Below are 26,167 nucleotides of genomic sequence, written 5' to 3' on the forward strand. Positions count from 1 at the left end.
GAGCTGTGTCCACTTAGGCGAACCCATCCTCCAAGGACCATAGTCCTTAAGGTGCGAACCACTTAGCTGGCCATAGCAAGGTTGTTGGGTGTTGGACTCTTCTGTGCCCTTGGACAGAGGTCCTCCACGACTTCTAGGCCAATCTTTTTATGGGGTGCAGGGAGTGGAACTGAGGCCCAGAGAGGGGATAGGGCCTGCCGCCCCTGGCAGAAGACCACAAGTCTGGCTTGTCCGCAGCTGGGCTTTCCCCGTAGAGTTGCCCGGGAGAGGGTGGCGAAGGTTCCCCAGCGGTTCCGCTCTCACTCAGGAAAGCCAGGCGAGAAAAGGCTGCGAGGGGCGGGGGGAGGGGCGGGGTGGGGTCAGCGCTGGCTCCGCCTCCTAGCGCTTGGGTCTGCCTGCGGCCGGGCGCTGGCTCAGTCTCGGCTGATTGCTGCTGTCGCTCCCGGGGCCACGGGATGACGCCTCCTCCGCCAGGACGTGCCGCCCCCAGCGCACCGCGCACCCGCGTCCCTGGCCCACCGGCTCGGTCGGTGCTCCTGCTGCGGCTGCTGCTGCTGCTCTGGGCGGCCGCCGCCTCCGCCCAAGGCCACTCAAGGAGCGGACCCCGCATCTTCGCCGTCTGGAAAGGTAGGCGGCGCCGCGCGGCTGGTCGGGCGCGGGATCAGACGCTGCGCGGGGCGGGTGCGGAGTATGCTGCACCCGGAGGGAGTGCGTGCACTCGGCTCTGCGGGTCCCGGGCTGTCCCCGCGCTGTCCCCGCGTGGAGCGTGTGGGTTTGGGTGAGTGTGTGTGAGTGTGCGTGCTGGCACACCAGAGCCGGCTGTAACGCTGCGGCGAGCGAGCGGCGGGGCCGGAGCCCCGGCTAAGTCGCACCAAGTCGCTGGCAGCCGGGAGCCGCAACGCCCGGGCGCCAGGGGAGGGGGCGGGCCCCTCTCTCGGCCCCGAGCCACTCTGGGTTCTCTGGCGCGGGGGCTTCGGCGCAGGACCCTTTCCCCGCCCGGGACACCAACCCCGGTCCCCTCCTCTTGAGCTGCGGGCTCTGCTGGCGCGCGGGGCGCAGGCTGGGCCGGTGAGGGGGGCGCGGACCCCTTGCCGCCGCCGCCGCGCTTCGGCAGCGGGAACAAAGACCCCGCCGCCTGCCCCCGCCCCCGCCCCGGCCTGGAGCTCGGGCCAGGCAAGGGGGTGGGCACCCTGCGGCGAGGCGGCGGGACGTGGTGTGGTGCGGGGGCTTGGGGTACCAGGGCGCTGCCTCCGCAGTGCCGGCACCGGCCGCTCCCCCCTTGCCTGCACGTGGCAGTTGTCACCAGAAATCGGCTCCAGCTTTGGGGGGCAGTGCCCGTTGGGTGGGGCACGGCTGTTGGGACCCCCAGGCATTGGATCTAGGGCGGGGGTGCCGCCTTTAGGCCAGGGTAGGTATAAGAACCTGGGGGACCAGAGTCTCCCCCAAGGCATCTCAGTTTAGACCCTGTACTATGGGACAGAAAGCCGGCTAGGCGGGTGTTTGAGGCTTTCTGCCGTGAGGAACTGAGCTCCCCTCCCCTGCATTGCACACAAATGCCTCCCCGCCCCCAGGCCAACTCGGCTCTGTCCCCAAATTTGGCGTGTCTGCGGCCCCCCTGTGGTGATGGTGAGGGAGTCGCAGTGGGGACTGGGGGGACTGGTCGGGTCTGGCCCCACCGGGAGCCTTTTGATGCCTTTGGCAGTTTGCAGGGATTGCGGGAGTCTGAGCATTATCTGGGGCAGGTATTATTAGCAGAGGGGGAAAAAAAAAAAACGTACAGGAAAACGAGTGGCCCGAACTGCCGCAGTAGCTGAGGGAATGTGACTTGCCCAAGGTCACTGAGCAGTGTGGGTGCTTAGGTGCAGGCAGGGGCTCTGATCTGGCACAGGACCAGTCGAGGTTCTGGCTTAGGGAGGGGAGAAGGATTTAGATGGTTCAGGGACTATGAATGAGGTGTTCTGGGGACCAACTCGGCTACCCAGGTTGAGGTGCTCCTGGAGGAAGCCGAGCAGCCCTGCTAGAGCTCTGGCTGCCTGTGCATGTAGGAGGCCTGCGCACCACTTTGCAATCCCAGCTCCAGCCCCAGCTTCCTTTGCCCTCCCAGCAGCTTTGCCTTCCCTCAGTCCCCTTGGCTGTCTTGGACATCATAGCATGTGGGCACTCTGGAGGGGACAAATGGGCATGTCTGAGTGTTCTGGAATCTTTCCCTGCATCAAACCCTTTGCATTTTGGCTCTGTTTGCCTGTCCCACAGTCTTCCCATGACCCCCCACCCCACCCCACTTAATGCACACCAGCTTCTTAGCACTTAATGCATACATCCCATCCTGGCCACTTAGTTCCCACCCTGAGGCTATTTAAAGCTGCTTTCAGTCCTCTTACCCACTTTTTGAAGCTCCCAGCCCAGCTCCATGGCCTACCTCCCCTACCCGCAGTTCACTACTGTAGCCACACTGGCTGTGCCCTCTGCTTAGTAATGCACTGTTGAACCCCACTGGCTGGGGTCTGCCAACCGTTCACCAGTCTTGTCCAAGGACAGTCTGTGGTCTCCTTCACCAGTGCCAGGTGCCCCACTGGCCAGACAGGCCCTGCCATTCACCTGCCCCCCACCCCCAGGGCCACCAGCTGGTGATGGTGTGCCCGACTGACAGCTGCCTCCTGTCTCCTGTGGGGTGACACATGGTAATCGGACAGGAATGGGCTTGGGTAGGAAAAACCCAGGAATAGGGTAAGAGGGGGTCTTGCTGGAAGCCTAGAGCTCTGTCTACCAGTGGGTGGGTGGGAGTATGGTGGTATCCAGGAATGACAAAATCAGGGATGGTGGTGGTTCTGGAGCCGTTTCTCTGTGAGGCATAGATGGGGATTTTAGTTTTGAGTCAGGACAGCTGTGGGGACTGGAATAGGTATGGAAAGTTCTTCATTTTCTGCTGCTTGGATCCCCAAGTTCTAGAGAAAGATTAAAGCAGGGAACTCTGAGAGGGGCCCAGCCTGCACTGATCAGGGAGGTTGCTGCCTCTGCAGCCTGATGAAAGTCTGGCACAGTGTAGCTCAGGCCAGGGAGAGAGATGGGCCATCATGTACCTGCTGGGTGCCCTTGAGCTCCGCACTTGTCTTTGACCCTTAGAGCTTGCCAGAGCAAGAAAGGCTCTAGGGGTTGTCTCCCAAGGGCTGTCACTGACACATGGGCCAGTCAAGGATGTGCATGTGTGGTCCTGATCTTCCTGCAAGCAGCGACTGGAAGGGAGTAGATTGCAGGTGAGGGCTGGGGCTTAAAAGGAGGTTGGCATGCCTGTGTAAGTTGTGCACCCCTCTTCCATTTTATCAGTGGTTGGAGGAGGTAGAGAAGGCATGGAAGGTCCTGAACCCCAAGGTCAGAGGTGAACCAGCCTGTCCATGGGGAAACAGAGCGCACATCCCCAGTCTCAACCTGCCCAGCTGGTTCTGCCCTCCCTTGCTTTTGTCCTATTAAACAATGGGATGTTATTGTTGACTTGGTGGCTGCTGGGGAGCCATTCTGGGGCTGCTCCCCAGGGCAGGAGGTTTGTTACCTCCTCCAGGGGATGAGGTCACATCTGGGACTCCCCAAGCATCAGCATTTCCAGTGGAAATCCTTGCCCCCTTGGGGACTTAGATGTGTTCATCACCTTCAAGGTGAACTTCCTCTGCAGAGTCTCATGGTGGGGGGGCAATTCTCCGGAGGAGAGGGGGAGTTTCCTAAGCCCAGAGAAATGCATGGTGCGGTCGTCAGGAGCTTCCTACCAAGCTCTGTGACCCCTCTGTCCTGGACAGTGAAGATTCTGAGAGCAGGTCTGGTGGAATGGATGCTGGCACAGGTCCAAGGATGACGATGGTATAGGGGAGAGAGTTGGGAGGTCGGGAGCCTGGTTCAGGCTGTGACCTAATTTGCTCTGTGACTCTGGGCAAGTGTTTGTCTTTTACTGAACCTCAGTTTCCCCAAGTGCCCAAAGAGGGTAGGGGAGGGGGCTTATCCTTGTCTGAGGTTTAATGTCTTAGGATTTCTATCTCTCTGGGATGGGAGGGGCTGGACAGAGTCTGTGGTGGCCTGTTTAAATCTTAGATTTCCAGAAATCTAGAGGAGAAATTGAAACCTGGGAAGTCAGGGGAAACCCTTAAGTTTCATGTTCTTTCCTTTTTTTTTCTCTCAGGGGCCAAAGGCTGAGGATCATTTGGAGGAAATGGCTCATTAGCTTGTGCCCTCAAGGGTGGACATATTCACTCAGCAAACATTTGCTGGGGCCAACCTTGTGCCGGTCTTGGGGCTGAGCTTGGGGATCCGGTGGTGATGATGAGCTTGGAGATCATGGAACAAGATGGTTCTATGCCCTTGTAGACTTTTCAGTGTAGATGGAGATGGGCAGATAAACCTGCAGGTACAACAGAATGTGTAATAGAGAGCAGCTATGGGCACTGAGGAGATGTCTAACCCAATTTTCCCAATCAGGGAGGGCTTCCTGGAAGAGGTAGCAAGCTGAAATGGCAGGAGGAGTGAGTCAGCTGGGGGAGGGGAGGAATGGGAGGAAGCACCCCACTTAATAGGATTTTAAACCCAAGAATTTACAGCAAGGACCACAGAGAGGAGAGAAGCCATGTGAGGGGCCCCCATATGAGGAGGTATTGAGTCAGCCTGGGCCTGGGGGCTTCCGAAAAGTTTGAAACTTGTCCAGCTGGGCATAGGTGAGGGGATACCTGTCATCCTATGGCTGGCCCAGCAGTGGGGAGGAAGGCTGCATCCACTGGAGAAAGGCCGTGGTAGGCAGGGAAGGCCTCTCGAGTGCTGGCAAGGCCACAGCCCTGTCACAGCTCCCTGGTGGGAGGCTGGGGCTGGGTCCAGGGAGACCACGGCTTTCCCCATTGACTCCTGACCACAGGACAGTCTCCAGGTGAGAAAGTCTGTCCCTCAGCTCTGTCTTCTCCTGCTCTTCCTCTGTAGAGATGGAAGGAGCCTGGAGGTGGTGGGGTGGGGGTTGCGTGGATAGATCACTATCTGGGCCGAGGGTGGGGCCCTGGGGGAAGCAGGGAAAGCTGGGCTGTTTTTTGAGGAGGGCCAGGCAAGGTGGGATGTGAAGTTCAGCCCAGGGGGCAGGTCTGGCAGCCCTCAGGGGGCAGTAGCGGGAGTGGATGGACCACTGGCTGACAGCCTGTCCACCCCCAGCTTCACAGGGCTCTGTCACAAGAGATTGACTGCACTTCCCCCGCTTTGGTCGGCAGCTCTGCGCTGAAAAGTTTCCACTTCTCTTGATTTCCTTTTTTGGCCCAGTGTGGCTGCCCCAGGAGCCTTCCTTCATCCATGGTTGGCGGGGGAAGGGGCCCTTAACCTGTCCTGCCTTCAGAAGAGCCAGGGTTCCGTACCCTTGCAGGAAGGGCCAGCCACCAGGTGTATGGCCAGCTGTCCTGTCCTCAGGGAGCCAGACAGGCTAGAAAGAAAGCCGGGGATGGAGAGCCCTGGCGTCTTGTTGGGCCCTGCCTCCTCAGAGGACAGAGTTCCCCCTTCTCTAGCCAGCCAGGCCTCAAGGGACTGTCCACTCTCTGCCCCAAATAGTATGGGGTGGCTCTCCAAGCCCTTTACTCTCCCTGGCCCTGGCCTTACCGTCTCTCCAGAACTGTGCCCAGCCTCCTGGAGGACCTCCGTCCCTATGCTGCATCCCATCTGGAACACACGGCACACAGCTGCCGCCTTCCCCAGGCCCTGCATAGTGGCCTGGCCCCACTGTCTCCTGGACTCCCATGGTTCTTCCCTCACTGCTTCCTGGCTCCCCCACTCCTCTCTGCACCCCACTCCTCTCTGTACCCCACTTACCTCCTCCTTTCTGCCCAGAAAGGAGGCTGCTGGTTCTTTCTCAGTTCTTCTGAGGGACCTTCTTGGATGACCCCAACGCACACAGCCTGACAGCGCTAGCTTAGGATGTCAAAAAGAAATGTCAGAGATTAGCTGGGCCAGCCAAACATTCCACAGATGGGGAAACTGGGGCTCAGAGATGACAGGGACTGGCCTGAGGTTACCCAGTGAGACAGGCAGAGCTGGGACCGGGGCTGAGTCTTCTGAGCCTGTTTCTGCACCAGCTCTCAGCCTGTTTCCAGCTTTCTGTCTGCCGTCATACTCTGTCCCAGGCTGGGGGCTCCTTGAGTGCCTTTTTTCCTCAGCTAGCTCAGCTGGGCCCAGACTCTTCCTGCCCCACTGCTGTCTGTTCTAGGAGCCGCACCAGCCATCAGTGCCCTCTCTTCAGGACCTTGGATTTGGACCAGCTCCATATACCCCTTCTAGTCTTTCCTCAGGTGGTCTGGGCCTTGGGTGCCAAGGACAGGTTGATCTGTGTCCCAGCTCGGGCTAATCTGGTTTTAACTGTCATGACAGCCTGGGATTAGGCTGATCCTGCCATGCCTTCTGCACCCCATGCTTCCAGCCAGAGGCTTGGGCTCTTTGCCAGCACCCCCAGGTAACTCCTCATCATGGAGGGCAGCAGGCCTAGGTCTGTGTTTAGCTCCTCTGGGGGAGAGTCAGGAAGAGAAGCCCTGGGTTTGCCTTTGGGGAGCCCCCCACATTCCTGGAGAGGTGGGTCTTCTGCCTGTGAAGTAGGGTGGACCCCTGGGGAAGTCAGGAATGACCTGCAGATGTAGCCTAGGACTGTGACAGGAGGTGAGAGCAGGAAAGGTCAGTGTGGGATGGTGTAATCAAAGAAGGCTTCCTGGGGGAGGAGGAGGAGCCAGGCTAGAGCTAGGGGCAAGGGCATAGGGTGGGAGCAGAGGACAGCACAGACAACTATTCATATTATTGTTTGTACAGAGTCTCAGGCCTGTAATCCCAGCACTTTGGGAGGCCGAGGCAGGTGGATCATTTGAGGTCAGGAGTTCGAGACCAGCCTGGCCAACATGGTGAAACCCCATCTCTACTAAAAATACAAAAAAATTAGCTGGGTGTGGTGGCACACGTCTGTAATCCCAGCTACTTGGGAGGCTGAGGCAGGAGCTCTGGCCCAGCCTGTCGAGGAAGAAAGGTCACTCTGATGACTTCTGCACCCCATTGGTGACCCAGGCATCTGTTCTAGGATACCTGTCCCTCTGGCATGGGAGTTTGGCCTGCCCCAGTCTTGCCTTTCTTCATTGTCTGAGCTGCTCCCTGGCAATGGAAGACATGGAGCAAGAGGAAGCCTTGTCCTCACCTTTGGGACCCCACAGGCCAGATGAAATCCCATTAGACAGCATGATCTGAGCAAAGATGGTAGTGCCAGATGGTTTGTGATACAAGGTTGAAGGTACGGGCAGTGAATCTGGAAGACTTCCTGGATCCAAGGGATTTAGCTAGATTTTCAAGGACAGGTAAGATCCATGTGCACAGAGAAAAGGGGAAAGGTCAATCCAGGGAACGGAGAACAGGAGCAAAGTGCAGAGATGGGAATGAGCCATGGCAGAGCTGTGCAGAAATGAGGTGGGCCTTGACGGCCCTGCCCTGAGGTTTTGGGCCCTGCTTGGATGGGCAGATAGGAGCCATGGTGGGTCCTTGAGCTGAGGAGTGGAGGTGAGTGTTTTGGCCAGGGCTGGCTGGGTGGGGACCTGGCTGGTGAGCACACTCTGCCCTTCACTGTGGTCAGCTTCAGAGCATGCAGTACTTTTTTTTTTTTTTTTAGAGACAGGATCTCACTGTCTCCCAGGCGGAGAACAGTGGTGCAATCATAGCTCTCTGCAGCCTTGAACTCCTGGATACACGTGATCATTCTGCCTTGGCCTCCTAGAGTGCTGGGATAACAGGCATGAGCCATGGCACCCGGCCCCACAGAGTACTTCATGTTCTGAGCAGAGATCTTGAGAGACTTGTCTTCCTAATCAGTCACTTAGGACCAGGGCCCCACGCCGCACCATGAGAAGATTCCTGCCCCACTGTTGTAACTTAGGATCTTTAAGATGGAGAGCACCCCTTCCATGATTAAGAGAGAGACAGGTGGAAATAAAGATTTTGTTACTAACAGGTCTTGAGGGATACCTGGCATACCTGAGGCCACACACGTGGAGGTCAGGGAGCACGTGCAGGGTGGAGGGATCCATGGGCCAGCATCTTTATGGGGTCCAAGGTGTTATTCAAACAAGTTTTTCACAGGGAGTTTGTTTTGTTGTTGTTGTTTTTTGGAGATGGAGTCTCACTCTGTCACCCAGGCTGGAGTGCAGTGGCGCCATCTCAGCTCACTACAACCTCTGCCTCCTGGGTTCAAGTGATTCTCCTGCCTCAGCCTCCCAAGTAGCTGGGACTACAGGTGCACACCACCATGTCTGGCTAATTTTTTTGTATTTTTGGTAGAGACAGGGTTTCACCATGTTGGCCAGGCTGGTCTAGAACTCCTGACCTCAAATCATCTGCCCGCCTCAGCCTCCCAAAGCGCTGGGATTACAGGCGTGAGCCACGGTGCCTGGCCTCCACAGGGAATTTTAATTGGTGGGTTTACAGCAAGCAGTCATGAGTTCCAGGAGGTCACGCTGTGGCTGAGAGAGGGTCACTGGCCTGTCTGCACAGTCCATGCGGGCTGTGGGGTCAGCAGGACCAGTCAAATGGGCTGTGTGTAGCTGTCCCACAGGGAGGCAGTCACCAGGAGATGACTGTCTATGGTAGATATCTGGATTGAGCACATTGAGGAACTGGGAGGGGGCAGGGAGCTGGAAATTGTGTTAAGGGTCACAGCCCTGCTTCTGGTGTAAGAAAGCCCCGATTATATTCAAAACGGATGCCAGGGCAACATCAAAGCATAGGAATTCACTACACTCATCTGGGCCTGCACACCTGTGCTCACTTACACACTGTCTTCAGGGTGTTATGGGCAGAGGTCAGGCCTTCACTGGCCAAGTAGCCTCTAACTGGGCTTCACCCTCTGTGGGCCTTGGTCTCGTCATCTGTCTGGGAATGGCTGGCCTGGAAGCCTCCAAGGGCCCATCTCTGGAATACAATGTTATAAAAGCAGATTCTGGAGTCAGCTTGCCTGAGTGTGAACCTCTGCTCCACCTCTTACTCGCTGTGTAATGCTGGGTAAGTTACTCAGCTTCTTTGTGTCTCACGGTCCTCATCTGCAAAATGGGGATAATAAAAGAACCTACTTCATGAGAGTTCAGTGGTGATTGAGTTAATATATCTAAAACTCATTTGGAATAGTGCTTGGCACGTAGTAAATGCGATGGAAGGGTGGGGTGGTAGGGGCATCATCATCGTCGTCATCATCTTCCTCCTCCTCCTCTGGCATCTCTGGTTTCTGATGGAATGCAGCCCTGGCAGCCCAGCCCCTGCCAGTTCTCCCTAATGGGCTTTGCTGGCTGGCTGCCCTTGCTTGGTCTCCCCTGCTGGTTCAGGCTAAGGCTAAGACTGGGTAACCTTCTGTTTCTCAACAGTCTTCCACCTGCCTCCCTCCCTCCACTTGGGGTGGTGTAGCCATCCTCTGCCCTCTCCCCCACCCCTGCCCTGGCTCTGGACCCAGGGGCAGGCCCTGCACCGCTACCCATTGTCTGCTTTGAAGGAGCCACCAGCTGACTTGGGCCCCACTCTGGGGCTTTTGGAACCTGCTGGATTGGAGAACAGCCGGAAGGTGGACAGGACATGGTGTTTGTCCTGGGCTTCCGGCCTTCCCTGGGCTTGGGCTCAGGGCCTCCTTGCCGGCCTTCCTTCCCTGAGTCCTTGAATCCTGCCCAGGACAGCCCCTCATCACACTGCTTTCCACACTGACCCTTCTCCCCAGGACTTTGCCCCAGACAGTCTCCCCACTAGCCAAACCTTCTTCTGGTCCTTTGAGCACAGTGGTGCGTGGGGAGAGCATCCAGACCTTGGTGGCTTGGAAGGGCGTTAGTTTTCTTGTTTGTAAAACGGCAATACAGGTTGTCCTGCCTTCTTTACAGGGTGGCTGGGGGTTTGGTGGGCTGGTCAGTGGAAGCAGATGAGAGTGTCAGTTTTTTCTGCTGCCTCCACTTCCAGAAAACTGACTGACTTCTGTGGCACTCAGAGAGTCACACTTTCTCAGAAAGACCCATGGACTTAACCCTGATTGTTTTGTGATTTGTTTCAAGAATCCTGGCGGGTTGTAAAACCCAGGCCCAAACAAGTACCAGCACCCACCCCAACTCACACCCAGCTAAACCACAGAGGAGGAAAGTGAACCCAGGAAGGCCCAGCCTCAGTCACCGTCACAGCCAGCCAGCTGTCCGGCCACCAAAGAGATAATGAGACTTCTTGGAGTCAGGGCTGAGCCACACATGAGATATACTCCCCTCCCACCCACAGCTGACCTTGGTGGGTGGGAGGATACTCCCCTTTGGCCCAGCACACAGCTCACTCTTCTCATGGCTCATAAAGAAGGTAGACTACTCACTCTTCCATGAGCTGAGTGCTATCTCGAGGCCCCACCACCTGCGCCAGCACACAGGCTCTGCCCTTGCCAGGCAGCTAGCTAATCTAGAACCTAACCCTGCCTGAATTTTGCCAGGACCCACCTGCATCCATGACCTGTCCTTAGCACCAAGCCAGTGCCACCCTGGAAACCAGGCTTCTCACACCCTCTTCCTGGCCATATCAGGAGAGACAGAAACATTTGTTCCTGTACTCCCACCCCTAGTGGAAGGGTTTCCTCTACCACTCTGACATGCACAGCACCTGCACTTCCACCATTAGTCACTCCTTTGGATTTAAGGCTTTGATCACTAAAGGCCCCTGGGAGAACAGGGCCTCACCTGGAAGGTGGGTGGGCGGGTGATTCCCTTTAGTTATCAGGTTAGTGACTCGGCACCTAGTGAGCAAGAGAGGGAAGGGTAGAGTAGGGATGATTCAGGGAAGTAGGGAGAGGCTGAATATACAGCTTTTTGCAAATCACAGGCTCTCCAGGAAGCCCAGGATGTGATCCTGGAGAGAAGCAGCTGGGTAATGGGTACTGGAAACTTGGAGCTTCCCTCGCTCTGTGTCCTTGGGCCAGTGGTGCAGCCTCTCTGGCCTCCATGTCCTTCAGTTCAATGACTGTTCAGATCCTCTCCCTTCCACCTTGCCATGTGGATGTGGGATTCCAAAAGGTGGAGAGGCTGCAGGCTAATTCCTGGGCATCATGTGGGCCTTCCCTCTACTCTGTTTGCCAGGCATGTGGTTGGGCAAGGGTGTGAGGTAGGCCTGGCAGTGCAGGGGTGGGGGCACAACTGTGGGAGGAGGCTCCTGCCAGATGTGCTGGCTCTCCAACCTGAGGTCGGCCTGCTTTCTGCTCCTTGGCCCGGGGCCTCTCTGACTGCCTGACTTAGGCATTCTCTGGGGGTGGGGGGAGGTGCCCACATTCCTGCCATTTTCAGAGCCTGACTCTGCCCACTTTCAAAGGGCTCCTTGAGGTTAGCGTTCAAGGCCCACTGGGTCAGTGGGTCAGGTTGCAAGGCTGGCTTTGCCAGACCAGAGCATGGGACCCAGCCCCTTCATGGGCAACAACACCTCCCACTCTGCCCTCCCCTGGAGCTGCACTCCTCTTTCACAAGCAACAAGAGTATGGGGACAGCGGGCCAGACGGTGACAGCACCAGAGTGAATGAGAAGAGGAAGCGTGCTCCACCAGGCAGGCCTGCTTTAGGAAACGCACCCCAGAGGCCCAGACTTGCCACAGTCGGTCAGCTGCTGGGGTGGTGATCAAGGGTAGGGGCCCCAAGGAGTCAGGCCGCATTCTTTCCAATGGGATCAGAGCCCCGTGAGCACCCGGCCCCAGGGCTATGTCTGGTGGAGGTTATCTCCTACAATCCAGCCTTCCTTGCAGCTCGCCTATCTGACTGGAGCTGGGCCTTGCTGGCCCTGCCACCATGAGAAATGGGACTCAGGGGAACTATGGAGTCCGGCTGGGTACGGGGCAGCCTGAATGTGCTTTCTTGGCCCAGCAGGAGCGAGGATTGGCTCGGAATCACATGGGGTGGGGGGTGGGTTGTCTTGTGCCTGGCTTGCCTCTGGGCTATGCCCTCCCCATGTGTCCCTAGCCCCCTCCCCTGCCTGAACCCCTGGTTATTCTGGGAGCTTTTAGCTACCACTTAGTCAGCCACTAATGCGTCAGGCTGGGTAGTGAGGGGGGAGACACGGTGCCAGACGGTGCTCCTTTTAGACAAGCAGGATGGGAAGCAGGGGGAGCCAGGAGGTGGGGGACGCCAGAGGATGGGGAGGCATTTTCCACTCCTGGCCCTGCTCGTAGAGTTCAGGCAGCAGGGGAGAGTGATGGGCAGTGGGTCAGTGTGTCCTTGGACAGGCTGCATCTTCCCTCCCCCATCACACGTGGGCCTCAGCTCACCTTCCCGATTCTTCTCTCATTAGGACTGTGCCAGGCTGCAGCGCATGGCCTCTGCCCTCTATACAGCCACCTTCCCTACCTTTGCTCAGGCTGTGTCCCCTGCCTGGCGTTCCCTCCCTGCCTGTTCTGGGCCCATCCAACTTTTATCTAGCTCTCCTCTCTCTTTGAGTTCATAAAGCAGCAAAAAGAAAATGTTCAGGGATATGACACATACTCCCTTGGCCTGGCCTTTTTAGGGGCAGCCCCTGGCCTCGCTCAGCCCCTGCCTGCGCAGAGACTCGAGGCCTGGCCCTGATGGCTTGGTGCTGCCTTCACTTCCAGGCAGCCCTCCTGCCCCTGAGCCCCCAGCCCCCCGCTCCTGCCAACCTAAACAAAGCTTCCTTTCATGTATTCATCGAGCTGCTGCTGCTCGACACTTCCCGGGCACAATCAGGTCTTTTGAGGGCCTCGGGCGGTGCGGGAGCCCAGGCCGGGGCTGGGGTGGAGAATGGGCCAAGGCCTTGTCCTGGGGCTGAGCTGGTGTCATTCCCTCTAGCCCATATGCATCACTAAGAAGTGAGCTGGGAAGGGCAGGAACCTGGGGGTCACGGGAGGCTGTGCTCCTGGGCTCCTGTTCGTTTTCCTGCAAAATGGGATGAACAGTCCCTGCCTTCCTCCACCCTAGCCATTGTGGCTAGGGTTTGAAGGGAACTGGGCTCAGGCTCGCAGATCCGCATGGGATTGTCCTGGCCCTAGTGCCGCAGCTCCTAACCAGGGGCCAGCAGCCCTCACCCTCCCTTCATGTCTTCAGCAGATACTTTGTGGGCAGCCCTGTGGTCCATGCTAAGACAGTTTTGCTGGGGAGCTGTGGAAGCTTTCTGTGGTGCGGCTGTCTGACCCCTTAGATGTGTTCCCAGAGTAGGGCCAGGCCTCCCCCTCAGACCTTACTCTCCAGGACCCAGCCATGCCTTCGGCCATCAGGGGCCATCAGACTCGACTCCCTAGGGCAGGACTGCTTTCCTCTTCTCTTCAACAGCCCTGCAACTCCTAGACGAGGCACCACCCCCCAGCCCAGGGTCCTATCTGGTGCCTCTTTCCCCTTGAGTAGTTGTACCAAATTGGCCTTGCTGGCCCCCCCCTTGGAGACCTGGGCCTGTGGCCTTGGTGCAGGTGTGGGGCTAAGGTGACTGATGGAGGTGGCTAGCATAGTCTGACGGCTGGGACTTTTCTGCTTTGACTCCCAGGGGCTATGGATCTCGGGTCCTAGCCCAGCATCTCCAGATGCAGACATGCACCTTTTCCTGGCCTCCAGGCTGGCTACTGGGGGATGGGAGGGGAGCGGGAGGGGAGTTGGGGCTGCAGACTGTCTGGATCCCAGGCTGGGCCATAGGGGATGGTGGCTGTGGCTTGGGCTGCGGGTGGAAGGGGAGTCATGGGAGCTGAGTTGGGAATACTGTGTCTGTGACCCCAGCACTCTAATTCTATCCCAGGAAGGGAGGGGGAGCAGGGCAGCACCCAAGACCTGCCAGTTCTCCCTCCCTCCCTCCCACTGAAGTGCCAGTACCTCTCAGCCCTTGCTCTGCACATCTGGGGCCTACAGGGAGGGAGGCTTGGGGGCCAGGGAGGGCTGATATCCCCGGAGCTGTTCAGTTGGGCTGTTTGTGATGTGCACCAGGAGAACCACACCACCCAAAGACAGTGAGCTCAGCATTTCTCTCTGTGGCCTACCTTGCTCTTGAGAGCTGATACTCCAGCTTTGGACAAGCTGATCTGTCCTGCCTGCTGATGTGACCTTGGCATGTCTCCCAGGGTACCTCAGCACTCTCCTCTGCACAGTGCACCAGGCCACAGAAGAGGTGAAGAATGCTCACTTCCAGGGGTGACCTGACCGTGAAGGGATGTTTCTTAAAGAATGAAGGTGTGGTTGCACAGTGTGTGGTCCAGCTGCTCCATACCCCCATTAAATGCAGAATCAATATGGCTCCAATGGGAGTAAGAGGGATCGGGGGCAGAGTTGAGGAAATGGTAGTTTTTTTGGTCAGAACTGGAGCTTGGGTGTCACTGCCAAGCTGGCTGCCCCAGAGTTTCCTGCAACTGGAAAAACAATGGTCAGACCCAGTTCCTGGGTGAGGCCCCGGCTGGTCAGAGGGGAAGATGCTGGCTGTGGCTGATTGCTGGGGGCACAGCCACAGGCCATCCCATCCCTATAATTTACTCCTACAAGCAGGACAACCTCAGTAGTGTCACTGGAGATGAGACATCTCCCCAGAGACAGTGGCTGCAGTCAGTTTCTTTTTTGGGGAAAATTTTTCCAGTCAGCCCTTCTGCTGAAAGGCCCAGGCTGTGCTCTGTGAAGGTCCCCCTGTCCCAGAGTTGCTGGGGAGGGAGAGCTGATCTTTACTCCCAGGAGAGCTAACATCTCCGTGGGTGAAACCAGGCCAGAGTGGGCCATGGAGCAGAATCCAGCTTGGTAGGCAGGAGCATAGGCTCTGGTTCAGGATCTGCTACAGACCTGCTTCCGTGTGCCCTTGGGCTGCCCCTCCCTTGGCCTCTGTTTTCCCATCTGTGAAATGGGAGGGAGTAGATGTTGAGATTCCTTTCCTCCTCTAGTCTAGTGCTCACTAAGGGGCTGGGGACGGGCCAGGAGGGGTTGGAGAGGGATTCTTGAAGGAGGAGAAGGGATTCTGAGCATTGTGATTCCTCGGAACCTGGACTCCAAGGGGAGTGCTTGGAGGCCCTGCTGCCTGCTGAAAGGCCCGGGGTCGGGGGGCACCACTTGCTTTGGCTTAGGGCAACGGAAAGCCTCCCAGAGCATGGCCAAGGAGCCCTGGTCCTCCTGCTGGAGCCCAGCCCCTCAAGAGTATGTGCCAGAGGAGGGGGTCTGTTCCCCCAAGAGGTCCCTAAATCGTGCCCCATTCTGAAGTCACACATACTGTGAAGGAAGGAGAGGCTGCCACACTAGGGGAGGGGCCGTGCTACAAGTGAGGACAGCTGGTTGCTGGAGCCCACCAGAGGATCTCTTACTTCTCCTGTCCTTGGCTCTCTGAGTCTGGGTGCCACCCCCGCCCAGAGCTTGTCTGAGGCCCTGCCAGGACCCTGAGCACAAAGCACTGGTTGTCAAGCAGGTTCCGGTGTGCCATGTGGAGGGGACTCAGAATCTTCTCTCTTGGGACTTGGCTTCAATGTTTCTACTAATTGTCTCCTCCTCAGGCCATGTAGGGCAGGACCGGGTGGACTTTGGCCAGACTGAGCCGCACACGGTGCTTTTCCATGAGCCAGGCAGCTCCTCCGTGTGGGTGGGAGGACGCGGCAAGGTCTACCTCTTTGATTTCCCCGAGGGCAAGAATGCATCTGTGCGCACGGTGAGCCTCTCTCCCCCAATGCCCCACCACCCTCTTATCTCCCCTCTAGCCCTGCCGAGGGGCCTCAGGGAATCCGTGGGAGCTGGCATCTCTTCCTAAACTGCCCCCACCTCCGTATCCTATAAATGGCTCCTGGGGGAGGCTCCCTAAAGGTAGTCCAGATTGGAGTGGGGAGCTGGGGCGGTGTGGAGAAAAACAGGAGCTAATGGGCCTAGCCAGCTGGGCAGCGCTGCTGCAGAAAGCCCAGGCTGGAAGCTGGGCCCCAGAGCCCATGGCTGGTCTTCTGAATCCTCTGGGCCTCAGCTCTGGATATGAGACCCTGTTTGACCTCAGGTAGATCACTCACCCTCTCAGTGCCCCAGTTGCTCATCTGTCAGATGAGAAGAATGGTGGCTTCCTTTGGGGCTTATCCTGAGGCCATGTGGAAAGCATTTCAGGGGCATCTCACCCCTGGCAGAGTGAACTAATGCTTCTCCCCTTCCCCCAGGTGAACATTGGCTCCACAAAGGGGTCCTGTCTGGATAAGCGGGTGAGTCGGAGAAGGAGTATGGAGGGGTCTGAGCCACTTGGTAAAGGGAGAGGAGACCCTGAGGGTCTGAGGAAGGAAGCATGGCCCTGCCCTGTGAGACCCAGACTGATGGGGAGACGTGGTCCTCTGTGCTTAGGGAATGGCATCAGCGGCACCCACTCTGGGCTGTCCTGGGAGGCTGTCACCTATGCTCAACCCTTCTGACACCTTCTTCCCTGATCCTGGGGGTCCTAGTGCTAGACCTGCTAGGGCCTGCCAGCAACCAATTTCTCTCCTCCCTTCTCTCTTTCCCGGGCAGGACTGCGAGAACTACATCACTCTCCTGGAGAGGCGGAGTGAGGGGCTGCTGGCCTGTGGCACCAACGCCCGGCACCCCAGCTGCTGGAACCTGGTGAGAAGGCTGCTCCCCATGTGCCTGATTAGCTCACCTTCTACTGAGTGGGCTTCTGCCCCTCATGGTGGGAAGGAGATGGCGAGACTCCAGTGCTGCCCTTGCCCTGGGAGGATTGGGCCCCTGGCCGAGAAACTGGCCATCATGGGAGGCAGTGGCTGTGGGATTACGTGACCATCCAACCCTCTGGATCTCCCACAGGTGAATGACACTGTGGTGCCACTTGGCGAGATGAGAGGCTATGCCCCCTTCAGCCCGGATGAGAACTCCCTGGTTCTGTTTGAAGGTAGGGCATTGCTGGAGCAGGCGCCCCAGGGGGAAGCTTCTGAACTGGGCTGGGAGAGGGGTGGTCAGCTCCTTGTCCAGTGTCTGGAGGAGGGACTTCCAGGAGCTGCCTGCCCTTACTCATGCCCCCCTCCCACCATCCCCAGGGGACGAGGTGTATTCCACCATCCGGAAGCAGGAATACAATGGGAAGATCCCTCGGTTCCGCCGCATCCGGGGGGAGAGTGAGCTGTACACCAGTGATACTGTCATGCAGAGTGAGTCAGGCTCTGACTGGGCTGAGGGTGGACCAGGGGGTGTGAGCACCTAAAGTGGCAGATGGGAGCCTGATGTTTCTGAGAGGGCCCCCCGAGGGCTGCTGGGGCCATACAGGAAAGCAGGACCTTGGTACAGGCCTGAGGAGTTAGGGTTGGCTGGGGGCAGAGGAACAGACAAGGTGTAGCAGTGGGATGGGCCCAGCCCTCTTTGGGAACACAAACAGAGGGAGCCCCAGACCCAGCGCAGGGTCCCCAGGAACCAAAGTTTATCCTCTGCTGAGTTCATGTGGAGGCAGCCTCAACTTCCTCCTCATTAGGGCTCTGCCAATTGGGCAGAAGTGACAAAGGGGCCCCCAGGGACCTTCCCTCAATCCCCAGGCGTGAAGTCATTGCTCCTGGGCTGACGACATCTTTGTAGGAGGAGGGCAAAACAGGTGTGGGGTGGAGGTGCGGAGCCTAGGGCCCCTTGGGGTGTTGGACCTGATGTTCTGAGTCCTCTTCCAGATCTGATTTGCCATGGTTTGTGCAGACCCGAAGGAGAGGGGAGAGTGTGCAGGGTTGGGGTGGTCTCCCGGGCAAGCTTCCCAGCTCTACGCCCACTCGCCTCTGTCCCTGGCAGACCCACAGTTCATCAAAGCCACCATCGTGCACCAAGACCAGGCTTACGATGACAAGATCTACTACTTCTTCCGAGAGGACAATCCTGACAAGAATCCCGAGGCTCCTCTCAATGTGTCCCGTGTGGCCCAGCTGTGCAGGGTGAGCAGGAGTGTGAGGGCTGCTGGCTGCATATCTGTGTGTGAATAGGTCTGAGTGAGGGTGAGTTCTGTGTGTCTGTGTGCATGTAGAAGTTGTGTGGATGTAGGAGTGAGTCTGTCTGGGACTGTGGGAGTAGCTGTGTGTACATGGAGCGTCACGTGTCTGTGTGTGGGTAAAGGTGGCTGAGCTCCTGTGCACATATGATGGCATGTGAGCATGTGAGAGTATGATGGTGTGGGGGTGTGTGTGTGTTGCCTGAGTGTGCTGTGCCATGTGTGTGGGTGTGTGAGTCAGTAAATGTGTGTCTGAGTCCGTCTGCTCTGTGGGGACCTGGTGTTCTCACCTGCCCTGACCCCGAGCACCGTTGGTCCTGGGCTCTGGCTCAGCCAGGCCTGCTGACTGGAGTCTCATGTGGAGACCTGCCCTGAGTCCTGGGGCACCCCTGGCAGGTCCCGGCCCCTCACAGCCTGCCTTCCTTCTCTGGGCCCAGGTGCTGATACTGCTGGCAGTGGTTTCCTGGAGGGTGTGGGGAAGCCCGGGCAGGTGCTGAGGGGCCTCTTCTCACTTCTACCTTTCCAGGGGGACCAGGGTGGGGAAAGCTCACTATCAGTGTCCAAGTGGAACACTTTTCTGAAAGCCATGCTGGTATGCAGTGACGCTGCCACCAACAAGAACTTCAACAGACTGCAAGACGTCTTCCTGCTCCCTGACCCCAGCGGCCAGTGGAGAGACACCAGGGTCTATGGCGTTTTCTCCAACCCATGGTGAGTGGCCCTTGTCCTGGGGCCGGGGCTGGCATTGGTTCAGTGTCCAGTAGGGACAGGAGGCCTTGGGCCCTGCTGAGGGCCTGCCTGGTGTGGCATGAGCAGGGGCTGCAGGCTCAAGAGGCGAGGCTGTTGCTGGGTGTGGGGTAGGGGGACAGCCAGTGCGATGTGTGTACTGTCGTGAGTGAGTCTGCACTCATGGGTGTGTGTGCATGCCCTATATGTACACTCATGACTGCACTTGTGCCTGTGTGTCCCGCCACCTGTGTGTGCCCAGAGTGGACCCTGGGCCTGGGAGGAAGCTGCTGAAGCATCTCTTGGGGAGCTGGGTGCTATTACACCCGCTCAGGCACTGCCTGAGCCTGATAATTCACACTTCTTAATCATTCTCATTGATTGAAAACACGGCAGGCAAAAGTGTTGGGTGTGTGTGGGGAGAGTTAGGGACAGAGTGGAGGAAGCCAAGACCCTGCTCTGTGGTTCCTGGGTGGGTGGGGCCACCCCGGCTGGGAAGGGGTTGGGGGTCTGGCCTCCTGGGGCATCAGCATCCCACAGCCTGTGCCCAGGGAGGGTTAGAGAACTGCTCAGCCCACGTTGGGGTTCCTCCTGCCTTGGGGTTGGGTAGAGCAGATGGCCTCTAGACTCAGTGATTCTGTAACAGGATACAAGGTTGTGGTTTTAGATTGCAGCACAAAGAAATTAGGCTGAACTCCTTCTCTCCTTCCTCCCCGCCATCCCTCTCCATTTTCAGGGGCGTTTGGTAACTCAGTGCCAGGCACAGAGCTGGCCTGGGGGAATAGAGGTGGATGGGTGGGTTCTGGGCCCCCCGTTGAGCTGGTCTCCATGTCACTGCAGGAACTACTCAGCCGTCTGCGTGTATTCCCTCGGTGACATTGACAAGGTCTTCCGCACCTCCTCACTCAAGGGCTACCACTCAAGCCTTCCCAACCCTCGGCCTGGCAAGGTGAGCGTGACACCAGCCGTGGCCCAGGCCCCAGTCCTCCTTCTGTCTCGCTTCCTACCACCCCACTGACCTGGGCCTGCTCTCCTTGCCCAGTGCCTCCCAGACCAACAGCCGATACCCACAGAGACCTTCCAGGTGGCTGACCGTCACCCAGAGGTGGCGCAGAGGGTGGAGCCTATGGGGCCCCTGAAGACGCCATTGTTCCACTCTAAATACCACTACCAGAAAGTGGTCGTCCACCGCATGCAAGCCAGCCACGGGGAGACCTATCATGTGCTTTACCTAACTACAGGTGAGAGGCTACCCCGGGCCCCTCAGTTTGCTTTGTAAAAATGGGCATGAAAGGTATAAGGAATAATGTAGTTAACATCTAGTTGGACCTTTACATGTGGAAGGAATAATTGAGTGACTAGAGTTGTCGGGGGTTAATGTGTGTAGGTGTGGAAGAGTCAGGCAGGAAGAGCTTCCTGGAGGAGGTAGGGGCAAGAGGGGAAGGGGGATGGGAGAAAAGAAAGCATTGGGATTTGGAGGCGGAAATCTGGAGAATCTGAGCAAAGGTAGGTGCACCTTTGGTCCAGATGTCTGACTCAGGGAAGGAGATGGTAGGAAGAGATGTGGCAAATAAGGAGGAGGGGCCTGAACCACGGGGATCCTGGTCTCTGCCAGGCAGAATGAGGGATTCAGGCCCTGCGCCTGTCTTTGGGATTGTGCAGGTGAGAGGAAACATTTGAGGAGTTGGTGGGACACAAATTAGGCATGAGGAAGGAGTTCCAGGGGCAGAGGCTTTACCGTCTCACAGAGATCAGGGGCAGCTTCTCCTCTTCCCTGGAGTAGGCCCCGCCGGGGGAAGCTGGGTGGAATGCCCTGGGAGATGCTTCTGCATTCTGAAAAGCCACAGGACACAGAGGAGCCAGTCCTGAGTTGGGTTCGTGGCAGTTTCCCATGCCAGCTGCCTTCCTTGAGACTGGAAAGGCCCTCTAGCACCTCTGGGGCCATTCGATTCAGGCCCAGGCGCCCATCCTCAGTTGTTCACGTTCCCCATGTGATTTCCTGTTGCTGCTTCACCTTGGAACTATCTCGGCTTTGGTGACCTTGTAGGAAACTGGAACCCCAGCACCATTGTTTGGCTCCTGGAAGCCTTGGGGAGAGGAATTTCCCACAGGGCAGGACCTGGGTCCTGAGTCCCTGACTTTTTACCCCGCATTCGTTCCAGCTGCACCCTTGGGCCCCCTGTCCTTGCTTGGCTTCTGTAGTGGCTGGCACAGCTGTTATGGTCAGCCAGGGATGGCACTGGGGAGCAGGGGAGGAGAGGTCACACAGTGCGGAACTGGGAGCAGGAGCTAGGACAAGGACGGCTGGACTTGGGTCATGGATTCCCTTCCTGCAGACTTGGGAGGTGAGCACACTTGAGTGATTAGGGAAGGTGTTTTGGTTCTCTCTGAGGGCCGTGCAGGAGGCCACATTTTGGAGCCTGTAGCATTCATATTGGGGATAGATTAAAAAATAGGGCTTTCTAAGTCCTCTGCAGAGAATGGGAGGCTCTCACAACTAGGAGAAGTATTGGCTCTTTTCCTGAGAATTTTGCCAAGGGGTTGCTGTTACTGGGGCTGGTTTGGAAGGAGGTGCAGGGCAGTATGTCTGTGAAGGCAGTGGCTGGGGTGGGGGCTTATCAGGCCCAAGGAGCATCTGGCCACATCTCAGAGTCCACAGATGAGGATCACAGACATGTAGAGGAAATGTCCTAGGCAGGCGATCATCTGACTGCTTTTTTGGGGCAGGCGATGCCCTGGGAAATTGGGAGGGAGGGAGAGAGGGAGGTAGGCTATTCTAGAAACTGGGACAGCAGGTGAGGTAGGATTGGGAGGACCAGGGGTCAGGATGCCCATTGGTCCCTAATTGTGAACAGAGAGCGCACTGGTCTAGGAGGCAGGCAGCTCAGTTCTAAGACCTTGGGAACTCTTGATTTAGAATCCAAGATCCTTTTTAGATCTCAGATTTTATAAAATTAAGATATCCCCTAAGACCAAATGCAATGCAGAGTCCTGAATTGGATCCTAGAACAGAAGAAGGACGTTTGTGGAAAAACTAGTGAAATCCAAATAAAGTCTGTAGTTTTGTTAATAGTAATGCACCAATGTCAGTTGCCTAGTTGTGACAAATATACCGTGGTTATGTAAGATGGTAACATTGGGGGAACTGGAGAAGGGTAGATTGGAGCTCTCTGTACTATCTTTGCAACTTTTCTGGGAATCTAAAATTACTCCAAAATAAAAAAAATGTATTTAAAGTAAATATCTTCCCTAAGAGTCCAGGAGACAGGGGAGTTGTAGAAGCAGCTGAGTGGTTGGGCGCTGACAGATTTGGGTTCCAACTTGGTCTCTGCTGCTCATCAGCCCTGTGACCTTAAGCAAGTGGCTTAGCCTTTCTGAGTCTGATTTCCTTATCTGTGGAGTGAGGAAGATGACAGCTACCTCACAGGGCTGTGGAGGGTTAAATGAGGTGATGCATGGACAGTAGCCACATTGTCCTTGCTGGTGTGGGGCTCCTGTTTCTGTTCTTCCCGTGCAGCCTTGGGAATGTTGGAGGCCGTGTCCAGGGACCCCTGGACCTCCCAGGATGGCCTCTCTGGACCAGCCTTGGAAGGTTCTGGGCTGCCCTTAGGCTCCCACATTCCTCCCCAGTCACGCTCTCCTCACCCTGCCCACCCCAGTCCCGTGACCCTTGCCTGAGCTGTGACTTCCCACACCTCCCTGGCCTAGAGGGAGGCTGCCCGGCCCCACAGTGGGGCTCCCGCCCACTGATCCTCTGCCCACCACACACAGACAGGGGCACCATCCACAAGGTGGTGGAGCCGGGGAAGCAGGAGCACAGCTTCATCTTCAACATCATGGAGATCCAGCCCTTCCGCCGCGCGGCTGCCATCCAGACCATGTCGCTGGATGCTGAGCGGGTGAGCCTCCCCCCACTGCATCCCATGGTCTGTGCAGTGACCGCAGCTGAGGACAGGGCTCCTTTGCATGTGATTTGTGTGCTCTTTTAAGAGCTTCTAGGCCTTAGGGCCTGGATGCTTAGGACTGAGTGTGGGGTGGGGCCCACTGATGCAGTCCTGTTGTCCTTCCAGAGGAAGCTGTATGTGAGCTCCCAGTGGGAGGTGAGCCAGGTGCCCCTGGACCTGTGTGAAGTCTATGGCGGGGGCTGCCACGGTTGCCTCATGTCCAGAGACCCCTACTGCGGCTGGGACCAGGGCCGCTGCGTCTCCATCTACAGTTCCCAACGGTACGTTGGCCAGGATCCCTCATCCCTGGGAGAAGGTGGGCGTGGGAGAGGGGGAGGTGTTGGGCTGGAGGAGGTGGCAGTACTGGGCTTTTCTGGTGGGACCCTCCTCTCTGCTGGAACTGCATTGGGGTGAGGACAGGAGGGCCAGGTCTGCAGCCTTGTATCTGCTGAGCCTCTTTCGTCCTTCCCACTCCAGGTCAGTGCTGCAATCCATTAATCCAGTCGAGCCACACAAGGAGTGTCCCAACCCCAAACCAGGTACCTGATCTGGCCCTGCTGGCGGCTGTGGCCCAATGAGTGGAGTATGGTCCTGCCCTGATTGTCCTGGTCTGAGGGAGACATGGCCTTGTCCTGTGGGCCCCAGGCACACGGGGCAGGATACAGTCCTGCCAAGGGAGCCCTCTTGGTGGGATGAGTGAGACGGAAGAACAAAGGAGGAAGCTGAGGGCTGGGTTCCCCACGTTCATTCAGAAGCCTTGTCCTGGGATCCCAGTCCATGGGGAGGACGCATCCTTCCCTGGAAGCTCTCGGTCCCTCCTCATGGCTGCTTTCCCTGCCTCCCCAGACAAGGCCCCACTGCAGAAGGTTTCCCTGGCCCCGAACTCCCGCTACTACCTGAGCTGCCCCATGGAATCCCGCCACGCCACCTACTCATGGCGCCACAAGGAGAACGTGGAGCAGAGCTGCGAACCTGGTCACCAGAGCCCCAACTGCATCCTGTTCATCGAGAACCTCACGGCGCAGCAGTACGGCCACTACTTCTGTGAGGCCCAGGAGGGCTCCTACTTCCGCGAGGCTCAGCACTGGCAGCTGCTGCCCGAGGATGGCATCATGGCTGAGCACCTGCTGGGCCATGCCTGTGCCCTGGCCGCCTCCTTCTGGCTGGGGGTCCTGCCCACACTCACTCTTGGCTTGCTGGTCCACTAGGGCCTTCCGAGGCTGGGCATGCCTCAGGCTTCTGCAGCCCAGGGCACTAGAACATCTCACACTCAGAGCCGGCTGGCCCGGGAGCTCCTTGCCTGCTGCTTCTTCCGGGGCACAGAATAACCCAGTGGAGGATGCCAGGCCTGGAGACGTCCAGCCGCAGGCGGCTGCTGGGCCCCAGGTGGCACACGGATGGTGAGGGGCTGAGAATGAGGGCACTGACTGTGAAGCTGGGGCATCGATGACCCAAGATTTTATCTTCTGGAAAACATTTTTCAGATCCCTCAAACTTGACTAAATGCAGCGATGCTCCCAGCCCAAGAGCCCATGGGAGAGCTGGGACCCCATCTCTGGACCCTGGGGCTGAGGCCTGAGTCCTTCTGGACTCTTGGTACCCACATTGCCTCCTTCCCTCCCTCTCTCATGGATGGATGGCTGGTGTTGCTGAAGACCCAGGGCTACCCTCTGTCCAGCCCTGTCCTCTGCAGCTCCCTCTCTGGTCCTGGGTCCTACAGGACAGCCGCCTTGCATGTTTATTGAAGGATGTTTGCTTTCCGGACGGAAGGACGGAAAAAGCTCTATTTTTATGTTAGGCTTATTTCATGTATAGCTACTTCCGACTGCATCTGTATGAAAATACCAAAACTACATGCTGGGGGGGTGGGAAAGGGAGGGGCTGGGAAGGGATGGGTTGGGGAGGGGGGTGATCCCAGTCTGAGGCTCCCGGGGATGAGATAAGAGTCTGGAGACGGGCATGGGTTCTTGGAGAGTGGCATGAGCTGGCTCTGCCCTGGGAGCCCGGTCTGAGGGGGATGTTGTTGGAGCCCCCAGTGTTGGGGGTGGTTATGGGAGGGGGTGGGGTGAGAGAGACAAGGGAGAATGAAGGAGAAAACTGAGCCGTAGGTTCACCGTGTTCATTTAGAAGGACGAGCCGGGTCCTCAGGGGGAGGTTCCAGGACTCTGCCCTTGGCGTTGAGGGTTGGGGGGCGGGGGGCCTCCTCCCTTCCCCTCAGCCCCCTTCCCCACGGGCTGTGCTTCCATGCTCCTAGCCTCCCACCTTCGCTCAGGACATGTTATAACTTAGGCTAAACTGTGAAAATTCCGGTGGGGATGGCCTGGACCGAGCCCTCCAGGCGGGCGGCCCTGCCCCCAGCCCGTCCATCCATTTCAGTGGGGAGCTGGGCCCTTCTCCCGCTGTGTCTGGCCGCCCAGGGCAGGGGCTGGGGCCAGCGGCCTTCCAGCTTTGGCCCCTGCACCTCTTCTCAATGCACTTTAATAATGTAACATATTACTAATAAACGAGCTATTTATTTACCTGTGCCTGTTCCTTGCCTGCAAAGCTGTCCTGGTCAGGGGGTGAGGGTGGGGGCTCCTGTTTATTACTCGCCACCCCCTGGCTACGTGAGCATCACACGCATCCTCGCATGTCCTGGTTAGGGCCCAGGAGCCAGCTTAGCAGGGCTGTAGCTAGTGAGAGGCAGGAATGGGGACCTGAACCCACGACTCCTCAGCAGCGTGCTGCTTGCCCGAGCCTTGACCCCAGAGCCCCAATAGCACCTGCACCCCTTTTCCCCATTCCCAGCCTCCACCTCCCACCCCTTTCCCTGGGAGGCCTGGTCTGGGCCATGCTAGAAACAGCCTCAGGATTCCCTGCCTTCAAGGGGCAGTTCTGGAGGGCAAGTTGATCAAATGCGGCCCTGTGGGATGCTGTAGGCTTGAGTGTGTGTGCAGGAGGCTGGTGCTGCCTGAGGGGATGAGGGAGTGGGATTTGCTCCAGGCAGGGTAGGGGTCTGGGTGAGGGTTGGAGAGTAGGGAGGGACCTGTGGGGAGGGTTTATGAGTGATGAGGTGGGATTTCAGTTGTAGAAACTCAGGGCTCCCTCCAAGATCAAGTCAATAGTTTTCAGAACACATAAGTTTGTACAGGAAGGAGCCTCTGAGGCTGGGGTGGAAGGATGCAGGGGAATTAGGAGGCTGTCCAGTGGCGGGTGGAGGTCAGGATGAGGGCAGTGGCTCTGGGATGAAGGGCAGGGACAGTAGGGGGAACTGCAGGTAGAAATCCAGATGTCCCCCAGAGGCCTCACCTCCCCCTTGTTCCCTTCTCTCTGTCTCCTGTCTCTGGAGGCAAGGACCTCGGCCTTTGGGGTCTGCTACGTGTTTTTCCTGAGCAGTGACTGCTGGAGGGGTCCGTGGCAGACTTGGGGCAGTTGACTTCTCTGTCTGAGCCCAGCTTCTGGTTGGCTCTGGCAGACCCCACAGGATTGGAATCGCCCCCACCCACAGCGCTCCCTCCCACTTCAGTTTGCTCTGCACTCTCATAGCCAGCCCATTCCTGAGGATTCTTCCCATCCTTTTCTCCCTCAACACTCAGCGTGCCCTGGGGAACCAAGGTCTCAGCA

The 26,167-nt window shown here is 57.6% G+C and overlaps 1 protein-coding gene across 1 annotated transcript; it reads left to right on the forward strand.

Moving 5' to 3' along the window:
• Positions 1 to 407: 407 nt before the first annotated feature.
• On the forward strand, positions 408 to 25,083 carry SEMA7A (semaphorin 7A (John Milton Hagen blood group)). Its single transcript, XM_023196590.1, has 14 exons — positions 408 to 627; positions 15,469 to 15,620; positions 16,108 to 16,149; positions 16,448 to 16,540; positions 16,742 to 16,826; positions 16,972 to 17,082; positions 17,702 to 17,841; positions 18,421 to 18,605; positions 19,461 to 19,569; positions 19,663 to 19,861; positions 22,392 to 22,519; positions 22,691 to 22,845; positions 23,042 to 23,103; positions 23,411 to 25,083. Exons 1-14 carry the CDS (start codon positions 456 to 458, stop codon positions 23,770 to 23,772), a joined length of 1,995 nt encoding a protein of 664 aa, XP_023052358.1. The 5' UTR covers positions 408 to 455; the 3' UTR covers positions 23,773 to 25,083.
• Positions 25,084 to 26,167: the final 1,084 nt, after the last annotated feature.

Source organism: Piliocolobus tephrosceles, chromosome 6, assembly GCF_002776525.5.
Source record: "Piliocolobus tephrosceles isolate RC106 chromosome 6, ASM277652v3, whole genome shotgun sequence".
Lineage (NCBI taxonomy): Eukaryota > Metazoa > Chordata > Mammalia > Primates > Cercopithecidae > Piliocolobus > Piliocolobus tephrosceles.